The sequence below is a fragment of the Acipenser ruthenus genome, chromosome 10, assembly GCF_902713425.1.
Source record: "Acipenser ruthenus chromosome 10, fAciRut3.2 maternal haplotype, whole genome shotgun sequence".
Classification (NCBI taxonomy): domain Eukaryota; kingdom Metazoa; phylum Chordata; class Actinopteri; order Acipenseriformes; family Acipenseridae; genus Acipenser; species Acipenser ruthenus.
The window spans coordinates 11164350-11179275 of NC_081198.1; the positions used below are offsets into that span (position 1 = coordinate 11164350).

A 14926-nucleotide genomic window follows, 5' to 3' on the forward strand; every position below is an offset into this window, starting at 1 on the left:
TTCCTTTATACTACTATATACTATAAAAGTATAGATATCGGTTTTGTGTACAAAAAGAAAACACCTGTACAAAGGCATGCTTGAGGCTTTATCTGATCAATGCCAGTACTGTGTATTGCTCAGAACCTCATTTAAAAATCCACCAAACTCACACTGCACAAGGCAGTACTATGTCTATTAGAAAGTATTACATGACAACAACAAATAACAAGCAAATACATATTGCACATATTCTATTTATATTTTAAAAAGTACATTTATATTATTGTTTGCTCTATATTCTTTATTGACAGAATATTTACTGAACTCACAGAAAAAAAAAAACAGCAGTATGTCTCTTTTGGAAACTATGTTGTGGTCGTGGGACTGTATCTCATTTTCTGTGAAGGAAACATGTAGCTACCTGCTCTGCACAGAATTACCCCACCACTCCTTGTGCATTTCCATCAGACACAATGACCCTGGACTTGTCTCACAACAGCATGGCAACAATACTTCGACATGATTTCTCAGGTGTCACCTGGAAGCTCTATCTACAGTTTAATCAAATCCGTGCTGTAGATCCTGAGGCTTTTCAAGACAACCTAGAGCTGGAGTATCTGGACGTTTCAAACAACAGGCTGAGTGATATTTCCACCTTGCCCTTTAGAAACCTGCCAGCTCTGAATCATCTGGATATCACCAGCAACATTGACACAGACATTATCTTAGGACCTCAGTTTAGCAGCCTTCAAAACCTCCAGACCGTGAAGCTTGTCAATCCTCAAATTTCTTCCTTAAAAGAAAACAGCTTCCAAGAACTTGTCCCTCTGAAGGAATTCCATCTTATTACAGGAGACTTCAGGGAATACGAGCACTCTCTGAAATCCCTCGATGGACTTGAGAAGATCACTCTGGAGGTAAACATGTGGCAGAATTTAGAACTATTCACATCTATGGTTAAAGACATTGTGAATTCAGCAGTGTGGAGTAGTGGTTAGGGCTCTGGACTCTTGACCGGAGGGTTGTGGGTTCAATCCCCAGTGGGGGACACTGCTGTTGTACCCTTGAGCAAGGTACTTTACCTAAATTGCTCCAGTAAAAACCCAACTGTATAAATGGGTAATTGTATATAAAAATAATGTGATATCTGTATAATGTGATATCTTGTAACAATTGTAAGTCGCCCTGGATAAGGGCGTCTGCTAAGAAATAAATAATAATAATAATAATACCAAAACATTAGAAGTCAAGAACCTTGATTTTGCCAGACGAGAAAAGTTGATCTTTTTAGATTCTTTTTTGGAAACCTCACAACTGATATCTCTTGCTATGTATAATATATCGGCAACCAGTAATTATTCTTCATTTTTACTTAATAGTGTTGTGAGGTCAAAGATTGAAGAGCTAACACTTATTAATGTTAAGTTAAATGTTGGAGATTGGAGGGTGCAGATCTCACCCCAGCAACAAATACATTTGCGGAGCTGGTTTGTTAAAAACACAGTAAATCTTAACAGCATTGAGAACCCTGAAAGCATGGTTAACATTTATAGATCACTTGTCCATATTGCCTTTGTAAATTGTAAAGTTTATTTCATACCATGTATAATATTAGAGTCTATGGAGCTAGTAGAGTCAGCAGATCTATTCTTCCAATTTCTTTCAAGAATATTCGTTGTTTCCACCCTGTCTCAGACCATTCCCTTCTTTGCGATCATTAGTGATTAATAACAATACATTTGAAGACTTACAGAAACATAGCATCAGAACATCTAATTTAAAGCAACTGATGAACATGTCTGCTAGCTGCAACACAATAAGTGTGCAATCCAGTGAAGCATGCCTTTGGACAGAAAGACTAAAAAATTGGAACTTGAAAGGCAATATCCTCCAGAGTAATGTCTTTGACTGCCTCCCTGCCTCATTAGAGATCATGGATTTGAGCCTCAACAGCATCACTGTAGTTTCTAATATTGAAAAGATGAGAAACTTAAAAGAGCTCTACTTGACTGGTAACCAGATATTTTCCTTACAACTGTCCCCTTTGCCCGCTTTGAGAATCCTTCATGCTGATGAGAACAAAAAAGTCATGTCACCACGAGTATGCTCAAAGCTTTAACCCTCACTGAACTAACACTTAGCAAAAACCCTTTTGAATGTGACTGTGGTATACAAGATACTGCCTATTATTTCCAAAGCAAGCCAAAGTTATTGATTGGCCAGAGAAGTACAATATAATAAAGCCGAAAATATAATAAAGACATGAGCATAAGAACCAGGGCCCGGCGTGTTTATCAACAGATCTCCATTTGCAATCAAACTCAACCAGAAATGCCGTTAGAGAACATGTGATAACTTACAATTATAATATATAAGCATATGAACCAATGATTAAAAATATACCTTTTTGTGATATTAATGGAAGTGGATAATCTCATCTGAAGTGAAACCGTAGCATTACATCTGAAAGTTCATATAAATCAAAACATGCTATGTTTTCATAAAAAAAATAGGTTACATATGTACAGTACAGTAACAGGAACAGCATAAGTGACGTCACCATGAGTTTTAAATCACACTAAATGAACTGGAATATTGAGGAGGCTTATAGCCTTTTCCAATACAGAGCTTCCTCTTGGTAGCTGTTGATGTGTTTCTTTTACTCTCTTGCTCTGAAAGTGGGTAGCTTGAAAATGATTTAATACTAACTTGTAGGGGAAGTGTTTTATCTATATTGTATGTTGTGGGGCCAGGGTTTAAAACACAGCTTTTACAATTTACTTGGCTAATAGTTCAAACAGTTTCAATTTGATTTTGGGAATCAGAACATTAAGATTTATTGTTTTTCTTTTGCGAATGAGGTCAAGTACTCTGTACTGTGTGTAAAAGTGGCCATTCTAATTAGGGTCTTCTACATACAAATATGTTCTTACTAGAGTATAGCCTCCAGTGTAAGTGTATTTACAACCTTGATTCTGGATCACCCTGTGATATATACTCTATGATGTATTTTTTAATTCCCTACATTACCTTCAATCTGCCTCTAGTTAAAGCAAATAAAGATTTAGATTTTTTTTTTTACTAAATTTGTCTTGGCATTTATTTTCCACCAACTAGTTGGTTGAACTAATTTGTTGGTTTCTCCCTCCATCTTGCTTTTTAGTTATTTGCCCAAGAAAATAATTCCTTTTGTTGGCTGCCTGTTTCCCCTAATCTGTCATGAAGGAACATAGTAAACTGTCTCTACAGTAGATTAGGTAGCAGTTATAGCAAAACCAGGGTTGTTTATATTGCTTTTTAAAAATGTAATCAATAGAGATTACGGAAGTTAGAAAGCTGAAGTGGCTGCTTGATATATTATAATAACTAGCAGCTGACAGCATTCATCAGGAACCACAGGCATGAAGAAACAAGATACAATGCAAAGTGTAAACTTTCCTGTTTATGGAAGGTTATGCTTCAGTTGCCAATGCATATAATAGAGCATATGTCAGAACTCAGAGAAAATCAGGAAAAGCTGGAAACAGAGATATCCACTAGGTGTCACTCTGCCACACATACATGCCATGCTGTTTACAACTGTAGTTTAAACCACCTCCAGTAACACAACATCATACTAATCTGTACCAATTGCTAAATTAATATTGAACCAATAATTTTATCAAAGATATCTGTTTGGCTGTTGAAGAAAGACCATCATTTTGAGGGTGAAATAAACCTTAATTTCCAGTTAAGTGTTCTAAGAAACTGACCTTTGTTAATTCTGGACTGGAACCTGAAGAAACTGATCGTGAATTAGACCAAAGGTTGAACAGTATCCCCTAATCTGCTTTTTTATTTTTTATTTGTCACGCCAAATGAATGAGTCACGCCAAAAACAAGGTTGTCTACTGGCGCAAATAATTGATATTAACATAGGTGGGGTTTTGGTGGTTCTAGGAGACATTACCTCAGTTATAAAAGGACCAGACCAGACCATGTTACTGGTTTCCGCTCCATCATTTGGTTCTGAAGATATTATCATCCACATGTTTTAATCAATAAAAGAAGTAAAAACAGTGACATGGTGCCATTACATCATCTGGTGGGCAGTTAACATCCTATGTGTCAAGTGCAGTATTAAGAAAATAGTACTGTTGCCAAAGGGATTGCAAACAGAGGTTTCTCAATAGACAAAAATAGAGAAATTTAATTAAACATTGGGCCAGACATTATTTTAAGGGGTACTCTTGTTTTAAGCATACCAAAATATGAACAAATGTTATGTTTTATTAATCATTAGTTAATACTTTATATAGTAACCTTTTTTTATAATTGAAAACTCCCAACTTAAACTGTTCATAAATCCTCAGTTCCCTTCTTTAGGATTATCAGGTCGATCATATAATTAACATTGGCTTACATTTGTTTCAAGGCAATTTTCTGTTTGTGTGTGTCTCTGTGTGATACGGGTATGAGTGTGTGTGTGCTTCCAGCTTGAGTTGGTTAATTGACTCATGTTTTGAACCCTGAAACAACAGCTTTATTATTACCAGTACTGTAAGGTTAAAAGTATTAGATAACCATTTTCTGCAAACTGTTTTTCAAATTATGTTTTGTCTGATGTCAAATCTAACAGGTTCTACACTTCATTTTTTGGCTCTATCTTGAGAACCGACCATCCAATCCGATACTTGGCACTGACATTAAGATTAATAGAGCAGCAGTGTGGAGTAGTGGTTAGGGCTCTGGACTCTTGACGGGAGGGTTGTGGGTTCAATCCCAGGTGGGGGACACTGCTGCTGTACCCTTGAGCAAGGTACTTTACCTAGAATGCTCCAGTAAAAACCTAACTGTATAAATGGGGAATTGTATGTAAAATTAATGTGATATCTTGTAACAATTGTAAGTTGCCCTGGATAAGGGCGTCTGCTAAGAAATAAATAATAATGTTTACAGTACTGACACCTCCTAGTCTGCACTATTGAAAGCCGTATCATTAATTCTGTATTAATATATTTGATGGGAATATATGTATATATTATTGAAATAGTGCAGCTTGCGTCTTTAAATGTACTGGATTAACAAGTTGTTCAGGACTCCCCTTTTTACAGTAAATCAAAAGCATGAGTTCTTCGCATGCACACTGTAAGCTTAAGAAATATTTTAGAGTGTAATATTAGGGAGTACATTACAGGGTTGTGTCAAAATGCGAGATCCAGTAATACTGTATATTAATCCTCTACAAAGCGTGTAACTATATCTCACCAATATTTCTGGCATTCCTCCATAGCTTTAAACACTCAATCATAAACTCTTAGGTAGAACTAAAAGTCAAGCAGACAAAGTTTCCCATAATGGCATCTTTGTAACTCAATGAACCTCATCATGGTTGAGGCTTAGTGGAAGAGCTCCAACCATTGGGAACCGCTGCAGGCCATTGATGGATCTCAACATAAATAGAAAAAGCCTTTATACCTATTGTTGGCTTGTTTCTGGCAATCCATAATACTTTCACCCCATCGAAACAAGCTCCCGCAATCTGCTTGTGAAATGCAGCATTGAACAACCCCAGTACAACCCCACCAAGCAGAGCTGGCAGCTTGTTACATGCAGAGTGGAATAACATTCCTCAGTGTGTCCAAATATTGATTGGTTCTGTTTATAACGTGGTTTTATGGATTGTAATCAATTTCATTGTAATTCTACAAAAAAGGTACTTGGTAATGCATTTGCATTAAGGCACCATAGTTTATTTGAATACAGATATTACATTTTTTTTTTCTTTTTGTCTTTTGTGATGAAGACGGTATAGAATGATCTGGTTCAGTATTATGCTGGTCACCACAGGTATGTTAAAATCAACACTATTATGCTGGATATATAATAAACAAAATCCCATATTAAACACACAGCAGTATATCCTCATTCTCCTTCTGTCAACTGTCATTAACTTTTTACAATCTTGGAAATAGTGCTGTAGGTTAGGGGGAACTGGTTAACTAAAAGTTTATCATTTCCACAAAGCACCATAATATGCATATATACTGTAGGTATCTAGTATATTTCTGCTAGAACATTTTGTTTCAGACTCTAGTATAACGGTGTTCTCGTATAGATCCGCCCTTCACTTATTATGCAACATAGAACAGATTGTTGATTACATTCCAAATGTTTTGCAGTCTAGGATCCTTCCTGTATTTGTGGAGAAAGTTTGTATTCTCAGTCTGTACATCATTTGTGGTTTTATTGTACAAGATTATCTAATATGGAGGACCCGCCCAGTAGTCAGACAATATAAAAACCAGGGACCACTTGAGGAAACTCGGTGAGCTGAGAAGGGATTTCTTCTAAAGGTTTGTGGGCTTTCATACAGCATATCATACAACATAACTAATTATGTTTTTTGTTTTATTTTTTAAACAAACTGATTGATGTATTTATTTCTGTTGTTTATTAATATTCCAACATTTAGAAACAAATAACATTTTTTTTTTTTTTTGAATATTACAATATAATGTGTATGTCTATATGAAGTTTGTTATTATTATTTATTATTTTATTAGTAGTTGTAATAGTAGTATTTTTGACAAAAAGCCTAATAAAAAGTATGTATTATTGCTACAATGAATCATTGGGTGCAACTGGTATTTTTCTTTTAGTTGAAGCTTTTTAGCAATGGCCATTTCACCTTCACCTGGTTTGATTGTTCTGCTATTTTCCTGCATCGCCATTCTACCAGACCTCTCATCTGCTCAGGGTAAGAATATTGTTTCAGAATCTGTAGTAGTGCATTAATGTCAGGTTGTGTGACACACAAATAAATAAATAAATATCTGTTTCAACTTATTACCGGACACAACGCATTAAAACAGCTTATTTTTTGTGTTCATGTCAGAGCTCATGAACCTCTCAATGTGAACCAAAGTCAAGTGCATTGAACTAACTTGTGGGAACATGACTAATACATGTGTATACACACAACAGCAGATTATTAACAGTGTGTCACGACTAGGAATAACAGACAATCAAAAGCAATGTATAGTTAAAAAACAACCATGCTAGTGGAATTAAAGTACTTATGGTCTTCTCTTAGAGATTCTTTTTAACACAACCTCAGACCCCACCCCCACCCCGATTCTAGTGGAATTTTGAATTGTCATCGTCAATCATTCACAATATAAAGACCCTTTAGAAAATATAGGGTGGTAGCAGTGATAGCAATGCAAATGAAACATGAGAAGCAAGTGACATGAAGGAAGAGATCAAACAAGTATTTATAACATAGAGGTATTAGCTACCAAAAATACCACATCAAACTATAGTGGTAGGATATACACAGCCCTTGGATTTCACTTTTACTCAAAAAGTATTGGAAGGTATTGGCATTTATTATTTGACCTTGTGAAGGGAGCTGCAGTACACGATGTGGAGAGGACTACTACAGGGGCCATGCATGCCACTGCGACTACAACTGTCTGCTTCATAAGGAATGCTGCTCTGATTATGAGGGGCTTTGTACCACAGGTAAAAGGCTGCTATTTCTGTTTGCTTTTTTTATTATAAATAAAACTTCCACTTGAGATAAATGTGATAAATCTCTTTGTCAACATGTAAAGGTGTTAAACACATTGCCACTTAAAGGGCAAAAGTGTTGAGTGCCCCTGTTTTCTACTGTAGTTTGTGTTTTTTTAGAAATGAAAGAGAGTTAATGCAATGAACCTAGAATATTGTTACCCGTTGTGGAACTTAAAATAGATCAATGTCTATTTGTTTCACAGCAAACTCCTGTAAGGGGCGCTGTGGAGAAGGTTTTCAGCGAGGACGGAAGTGTGACTGTGATGCTGGCTGCTTAGAATTTAATCAGTGCTGTCCTGATTATCAAAGCTACTGCTTAAAAGGTGAGGTTAATATTCTACGGGTTAGATTTATTGAACAGGAGAATCCACAGGATGCTTAAATGTTACCTGCATAGTTATCAACCTTCTCATAACTACTATACATTAGAACTGTAAAAATATATATTTTTTTTATTAAATGTGTATTTTTATTACAGAAACTTCAAAAACAACTGTTGCTAAGCCCACAACAGTGCCTATCACAAAAAGTGTTAACACCCCTCAAGTGCAAGGTAGGACAGCCTCATCAAAAGCAATATTACACAATAAACACGTGTGCGTTAAAAACAGCTCACCTTTAAGAGACACACTCTCTGAATATCTTGAAATTGTGGTTATATATTATAACATTAAGCAAAAACATTTCGTCTTGAGGGTGAAAAAAATGGCTTATTTTGTTATAATCTTTTTTTCTAGCAACAGAGAAATCGACAGTAAACCCGTCTCCTTTAATTCAGAAACCAATTCCAACCACTCAGTCATCAGCTACCTCCAGGTTTCAAGCCATTGAAACAGCAACAAGTGATTCCAACAGTGCAAATGAAGAGATTATCCAAGGTACAGTAAGCAGACAAACCTGTGTGCAAACCTTTGCAAGTCTCAGTTCAAAATGGAGTTCACTTCAAATATCATTAACGCTCTACACTGTAATAGCACACCAGCAATACATTTGCATCTTTTTAGCATTTTGCTACCAACCAAAATAAAAATGCAAATGATATTTGTCACATAATAAATAACACATAGAAGGACCACTGCAATGCTTTTATGACGTTTTTAGCAAGCAAGCAAGCAGGGTGAAATTGTTGCCAAGACTAACATATAGAAAATATTAGATTGAGAACAAATTCTCATTTACAGCAACGATCTGGTCAAGAGGCAAACATCACAGCAGCACAAAGCAAACAAATCCAACACAGGAAAATAAATAAAAAATTAAGTAACACATTAACATACATACACATGCATCAGACAAGAGTGAATTCAGATTCCGATTAAAAACATCCTCCGAAACAAAACTCTGTAGTTTTAATTTGATTTGAAAATTCATTCCAGTCATAAGCAGCCGCAAACTGAAATGAATTACACCCAAAAACAGTGGATACTCTGGGAAGAACCAATCTAATAAATGAATCTGATCTTAAATTGTAAACTGAAGCAGAGAACTGTAATAGGTTGTGCAGATATAGTGGGGTTTTTCCAATCAGGGTTCTATAAACTAACCTAAGCCAATGATCCAATCACCTAGTGTGCGATGAAGGCCATTCAAACACAATACAGTATAAAGATTGCAGTGATGAGTAAGATAAGAAGCAGCAGTTATAAATCCTATAGCTGGTATAAAACATCAAGCTTCCCCAAAGCAGCTTTCAAGGCCATTTTGTAGACAACATCACCATAATCCAGTACTGGAAGAACAGACATCTGGACTAGAGTGCGGAACGTGTAAAACGTGATTTATTGCGATTTAACTTTAGATTAAACTTTATCAATATGGGTTTTAAAAGACAAAGCACTGTCCGGCCAAATACCTAAATATTTATAAACTGCTACTTGCTCCAATTCAATCTTACTATAAGTAAGACTTTTGTAAACACTATTAAGAGAACCTGTCGTATTGTTTCTATTAAAATGCATAAGTTTAGTTTTATCAATGTTCAGCAAAAGACGCAAGTCATAGAAGCCCTGTTGAATTTGATCAAAGTTAAGTTGCAAATCAAACATTACTAATGGCAGCATAGGACCAACTGATTACAAAATAGTGTCATCTGCATAAAGATAAATATGAGAGTTGCCTATTACCTGAGCAATATAGAAATTGAAAAAAAGGGTAGGGCCCAATATAGAACCTTGAGTAACATCTTTAGTAACAGTGCGAAATTGTGAAACAAATCTATCAGATTTTACACTCTGAGCTCTATTTTGAAAATAATTTTGAAACCATGCAAGAGAATTAATATCAAAACCAATATCACACAACTGAAAGAGAATTGAGTGATCTACAGTATGAAAAACCTTAGATAAATCAATAAAAACCTGATGCAAAAACCTCACCATTAAATCATGTTCAGCTAAAAATGAAAGCCAATCATTAGAATCCTTAATGATCAGTTTTGAAAGGCATACTTGCAGTACCAAGTAAATGACCCACTCAAACATCATGATTCACAAACAGCTGGCAGGGTGATTGACTGAGGATGTATGAATCATGACTGGAGCAAGAACATTATGTCACTAATGCATCTGAAGGATAACATCCTCGCAGCATGGGGGACAGGCCAGATGCATGGCTGGTTGACTACTCCTAGCATTAAATAGGCTGGTTCAAACTTGTGGGCTACAGTAGTTTTGCTAATCCTACTCTAATGCAGTAAATGCTTTATTTTCCTCAGATTTGTCCGAAAGCCAGTTGATCACCCTATCCACTTTACCACCAGCCAACCAACCAACCTCCAGACCTGCAGTGACCACAAAGCAGCTAGAAAACCAGAAGTATCCTGAATTTCAAAGGGATGATGAGACAGTCCTACTTGGTGAGTTTGTGCAGCTTCAAAGGTTGTCCTAGTAGAAAAGTTGTTAGCTATCTTAGTTTGGTGCAGAATATTTATTAGTATTATTAGTAGTAGTAGTAGTAGTATTATTATTTTGTAGAATTAATTGAAGCAATGCCTTACCAAGAACAATTCCTCCCAAATTCTACTCATTCATTTTCTACTGAGCCACCAGCACCTTCAAGCATATTTTCAATTTTTCAATCAACCACAGAAGCATCCACAATGCCTGAAGAACATGCAAATCCAACAGAGCCCCTAGTGTCAAAAAGTGATAACACAAGACCTGCTGTTACTGGGCAAACTACACCTTCTGCAGTAGTAAATGATCAGGAACCAGACACCCCGTCAGAAAGTGGGTTTGAACCCTCAGTGACAGATGCACCTGAGACTGACACACCCTCACCTGCTGAGGGAGATGTTCCTTCAGGAAGCCCAACCCCAACCCAGACCCCTGCAAGTACCACCACCACACCTACAAACCATCCAAGTGACGTTTTCTTACCAGGTATGAGCTCCTTATTGTCTAATTTTCATCATCCTATGGACATGGCATGTTGTCCTCTGTGTATCTGTCAGGGTATCACTGCACCATCCAGTATTTTTTTGCATTACATTTAACATATTTATTACTGTTAAAATTAAATTATATACTATGTTATTATATACTATGTTATTATAATTTTTTTTTTTTTTTTTTTTGTAGAGGTTATGACCACGATGTCAAACCTGGAAGATTCAACCTCACTTCCTCTGTATTCCACTGAGTCATCAACTCCTTTAGTTGCCATTTCCACCACCCAGACCACCACAAGGGCATCTGAAAAGCCTGGAGAACAGGCAAACCTGACAGAGCTCCAAGCTAACGGAGCGCCTTCATCAGCAAGCCCAACAAAGATGCCTATAATCATGAGCACCGCGGGTTCCACCACCACAGACCCAACCAGTGATGTTTTGTTAGCAGGTATGTTATACATGCTCTGTTTACCATCATATGCAGATACTGCAAGAATGACTGTAACCTACAATGTCTGCATTGCAGATATAAACAATTGCTCTGGGTGCTTAAAACAATCCCAAATGGTATCAATTATCAAACTACCAAAACAGTACAGGGCTGCCATATTTAGTATTTACATCTGTTTGTACGATATATTTAATTTGAAGGTGATGACTTGCAATTTTCTACATTTGTTTAGATGACAGCAATGATACTAATCTCTGCAGTGGCCGACCAGTAAATGGGATAACGACTTTACTAAATGGGACAATGTATGTGTTTCGAGGTAAGATGGAATATTATTTTGTTTTTATTTAAATCACCAAACTGAATCATCTCCCTTCAGTCACTGCGTGTATAATTATACCACATTAGTGTTCCTATTTTATAATGCATGTGTGTTTTGGTGGGGCAACTTCTCAAAATGGCAGTTAACTCTTTGGTGATACATTTCCCACCCCCACCCCCCCACCCTCTCAGGACATTGGTTTTGGATGCTCAATTCCTATGGGATAGAGGTGGGATATCCTCGCAGGATCACAGACGTTTGGGGCATTCCCTCCCCCATTGACTCAGTCTTCACACGCTGTAACTGCCAAGGAAAAACCTTCTTTTTCAAGGTATAGGCTTGTAGGCAATCTGACATTGTTTAATGATGACGGCCTGTTCATTCAAGGTTTTATTGAGATATAACGCACAATAATATTTTGCAGCTCTAGAAAGAGTACTAAAAAAAAGTTGAATAAGAGTCAATTTTATCAAGGGAATTTTTTTTTCAAACTCACATCCTTGTTTCATGTTTAAATCCACAGGACAATAATTACTGGAGATTTGAAAACGGTGTCATGGACCCTGGCTACCCCAAATTAATTAGCAAAGGCTTTGGAGGGATTAAAGGAAGAATAACTGCTGTTCTTTCAGTTTCTTCAACCAGGAAAAGACCAGAATCAGTTTACTTTTTTAAACAAGGTTGTGTTTTTTTCTTTTTTTTCCCCCCATTCAAGTGTTCATGAGGAAGTCACTACAAATACAGTGTAATCCTTTTCCTTAGGAAAGGGGAAGTGGGGGCAGGAGGGGGGTAACATGTAGAATTGAAAATCTGCCTGTTAACCTGGAAAAGCTCCTTTTACAACAATGCTGAGCATGTTGACAGGAATTCTTTTTGGGATATATAGTACAAGTGAGTGAAGTGATGGTCAGGTGAGTGCTTGATTAGAGCTCATTTGAATATTATTCATGGTTTACTTCAATATGCACTCTGAAGTTTACCAAGCATAAGGAGAATATATATATATATATATATATATATATATATATATATATATATATATATATATACACACATACATATATACAAATATATGTTAGTGAGACTGCAGGCAAGTTTTTTTTTTTTTTTTTTCTTCCAGACTTGCTAATGATGAATGCATTTTTTTTGTAGGTGGTTTAGTCCAAAAATATTCCTATACTCAAAAACCACCACAAACCTGTAAAAGGATGCAGACTCAGTACTCCGTCTACAGTATTAGGAACCGGTTTGCACGTCAGCTGAGCAGTCAAAGCAAAGATACAGGTAAGCATCAGCCGTGTGGATCATACTGAAAAGAGAAAAACTACAGAAGAAAACAATTTGCACATAAGCTTCTTATAAAACTGGATTTACTTTTAAAAAGTGATACACAGTGAAGTACTTCTGCAGAGTTTAAGAACAGGGAAAGAAAGCAGGCAAACATTTAATTTGTATTCTTCTCTTTTTACAGTTAATCTTGGCCAGGAAGTCAATATAAAATTACAGTGGAGAGGATTTCCCACATCAGTCACTTCAGCTGTATCTGTACCCAATGCAAAGAAGCCAGATGGATATGACTACTTTGTGTTTTCCAGGAGTAAGTGTTTGAAATTATCAGTTGCCATAGATGAAGAAATGCTTTATGATATAGCCCGATAACAAATAGCAAACACATTTCCCTAAACAAATAGTGTTGTACATAAATCATTTACAATGACTTAATCTAGTTTTGCTGTACACATACAGCACATCTGGTTGGCAATATATTGCTGGTACAATATTTCCAGTTGGATCACATCATTGATGCTTTTCCTCTGACTGTTACTCAAATTATTGCCCACCCCTCAAAAAAAAAAAAAAACCCCTCTTATTAAAAGGTCTTTAACCCTTTATGGTCCTATGTCGGACCAGGTCCGACATTATAATTTTCCCTTTCCTGTCTGATGTCGGACCCTGTCCGACATCTTCAAAAAGACGTAAAACACAGGTCTCTAGTCGTTTTTTCTCCGGAAAAAGCCGAGAAAACCATTCAATGGCTGAGTGAGACCAATAGGAGCCAAGAGAAGCCGAAAAAATAAATAAATAAATAAATAAAATAAAGGGGTGTATCTGAGCAATACAGATAGCCCCGGCACCACAGAGATAACACAGACATAAACAAACAAGATAGCTGCTTCTGCATCCAGCGCTCAAAGAATATCACAGAGCTTTTTGAGATGTTATAGTAATAAGATAATGACTTGGATTGCATTATTGAGTAGTTTGGTGATAAAACAAGTGATCAGGAGATGATTTATCGGTATGCACGACTATGAAGAGGTATGTGAAATACAGCGAACAAGGGGTGGGGCGGTGCTGGAGATGCAGTACTGAGTGTCCTGTTGATATGCAGTGCCTTTTAAACCTGTTTTACTGTGAAAAAAATACTTTTAAACAGCGCGTCCAAAATAAACTGTGCATGTGAAAATAAATTGGACCTGACGTGTCTGAGACTTGCTGAATAAATGGACTGCAAAGGGTTAAATCCTTAGCTGTCTCCCTTCATAACTACATGTCAGATTATGTTAACTTTTTATTGCCGTTTTCCTTCCATGTCCATGACTTGTTCCACAGTCATACAGTACTCTAAAAGGGTCCACTAATAAACTTCATCCAGAAATGGGGAACTTTCTCTCAAGTTTCTAATAGTAGCAAACAATATAGGAGTTGGACAAGTTAGAAACATGGGATGTAGGTCACCATGCCCAGATAGGAAGGCATTTAAAAACTGCCCGAGGGATACCGGACTACCATTTCTCAGTAGTTCACTGCCTCCAACTCCTTCAAGGAAGCAGGGAAACATTTTCTACAGAATAGCAGAGACGTCATTCTCGATTGTTCCTCATAAAATCAGTAATTTTGTAGTCTTTCCCATTGGGACAGGGAAGTATATAATTTGCATATAAAATGAACCAGTCATGTGAGGGCAAATTAATTGTTTCAGATGTTCTGTTCAACCAGTGTTTCTCACTCAAATACAAGGCTGTGTTGCAACAAAGCACCAAACTGTTCTGATTCTTGTTCATTTTATTTCCACAGCTCGATACTACAACATTAATATTCCTGCTGATCAACCGACTATAACCTCCCCTTCACCTTCTTCAGAAAGGCAACAGAGCACAGCAAAGGACTGGTTCAAGTGCCCATAGTGATACACATGGATAATAACTTGGAAGCAGACATCAGA

At 36.6% G+C, this 14926-nt stretch overlaps 2 protein-coding genes across 2 annotated transcripts; both read left to right on the top strand.

Moving 5' to 3' along the window:
* Positions 1-343: 343 nt before the first annotated feature.
* Positions 344-3018, top strand: LOC131738104 (toll-like receptor 6). The gene is made up of 2 exons (XM_059031359.1): positions 344-899; positions 1616-3018. Exons 1-2 carry the CDS (start codon positions 456-458, stop codon positions 2099-2101), a joined length of 930 nt encoding a protein of 309 aa, XP_058887342.1. The 5' UTR covers positions 344-455; the 3' UTR covers positions 2102-3018.
* Positions 3019-6627: 3609 nt separating this feature from the next.
* On the top strand, positions 6628-14914 carry LOC117411165 (proteoglycan 4-like). Its single transcript, XM_034018405.3, has 14 exons — positions 6628-6721; positions 7372-7488; positions 7743-7862; positions 8018-8092; positions 8277-8417; positions 10253-10393; positions 10626-10919; positions 11118-11375; positions 11611-11697; positions 11892-12031; positions 12224-12380; positions 12853-12984; positions 13172-13297; positions 14779-14914. The coding sequence occupies exons 1-14, from the start codon at positions 6640-6642 to the stop codon at positions 14886-14888; spliced, it is 1980 nt and encodes a 659-aa protein (XP_033874296.3). The 5' UTR covers positions 6628-6639; the 3' UTR covers positions 14889-14914.
* The last annotated feature ends 12 nt before the right edge of the window (positions 14915-14926 follow it).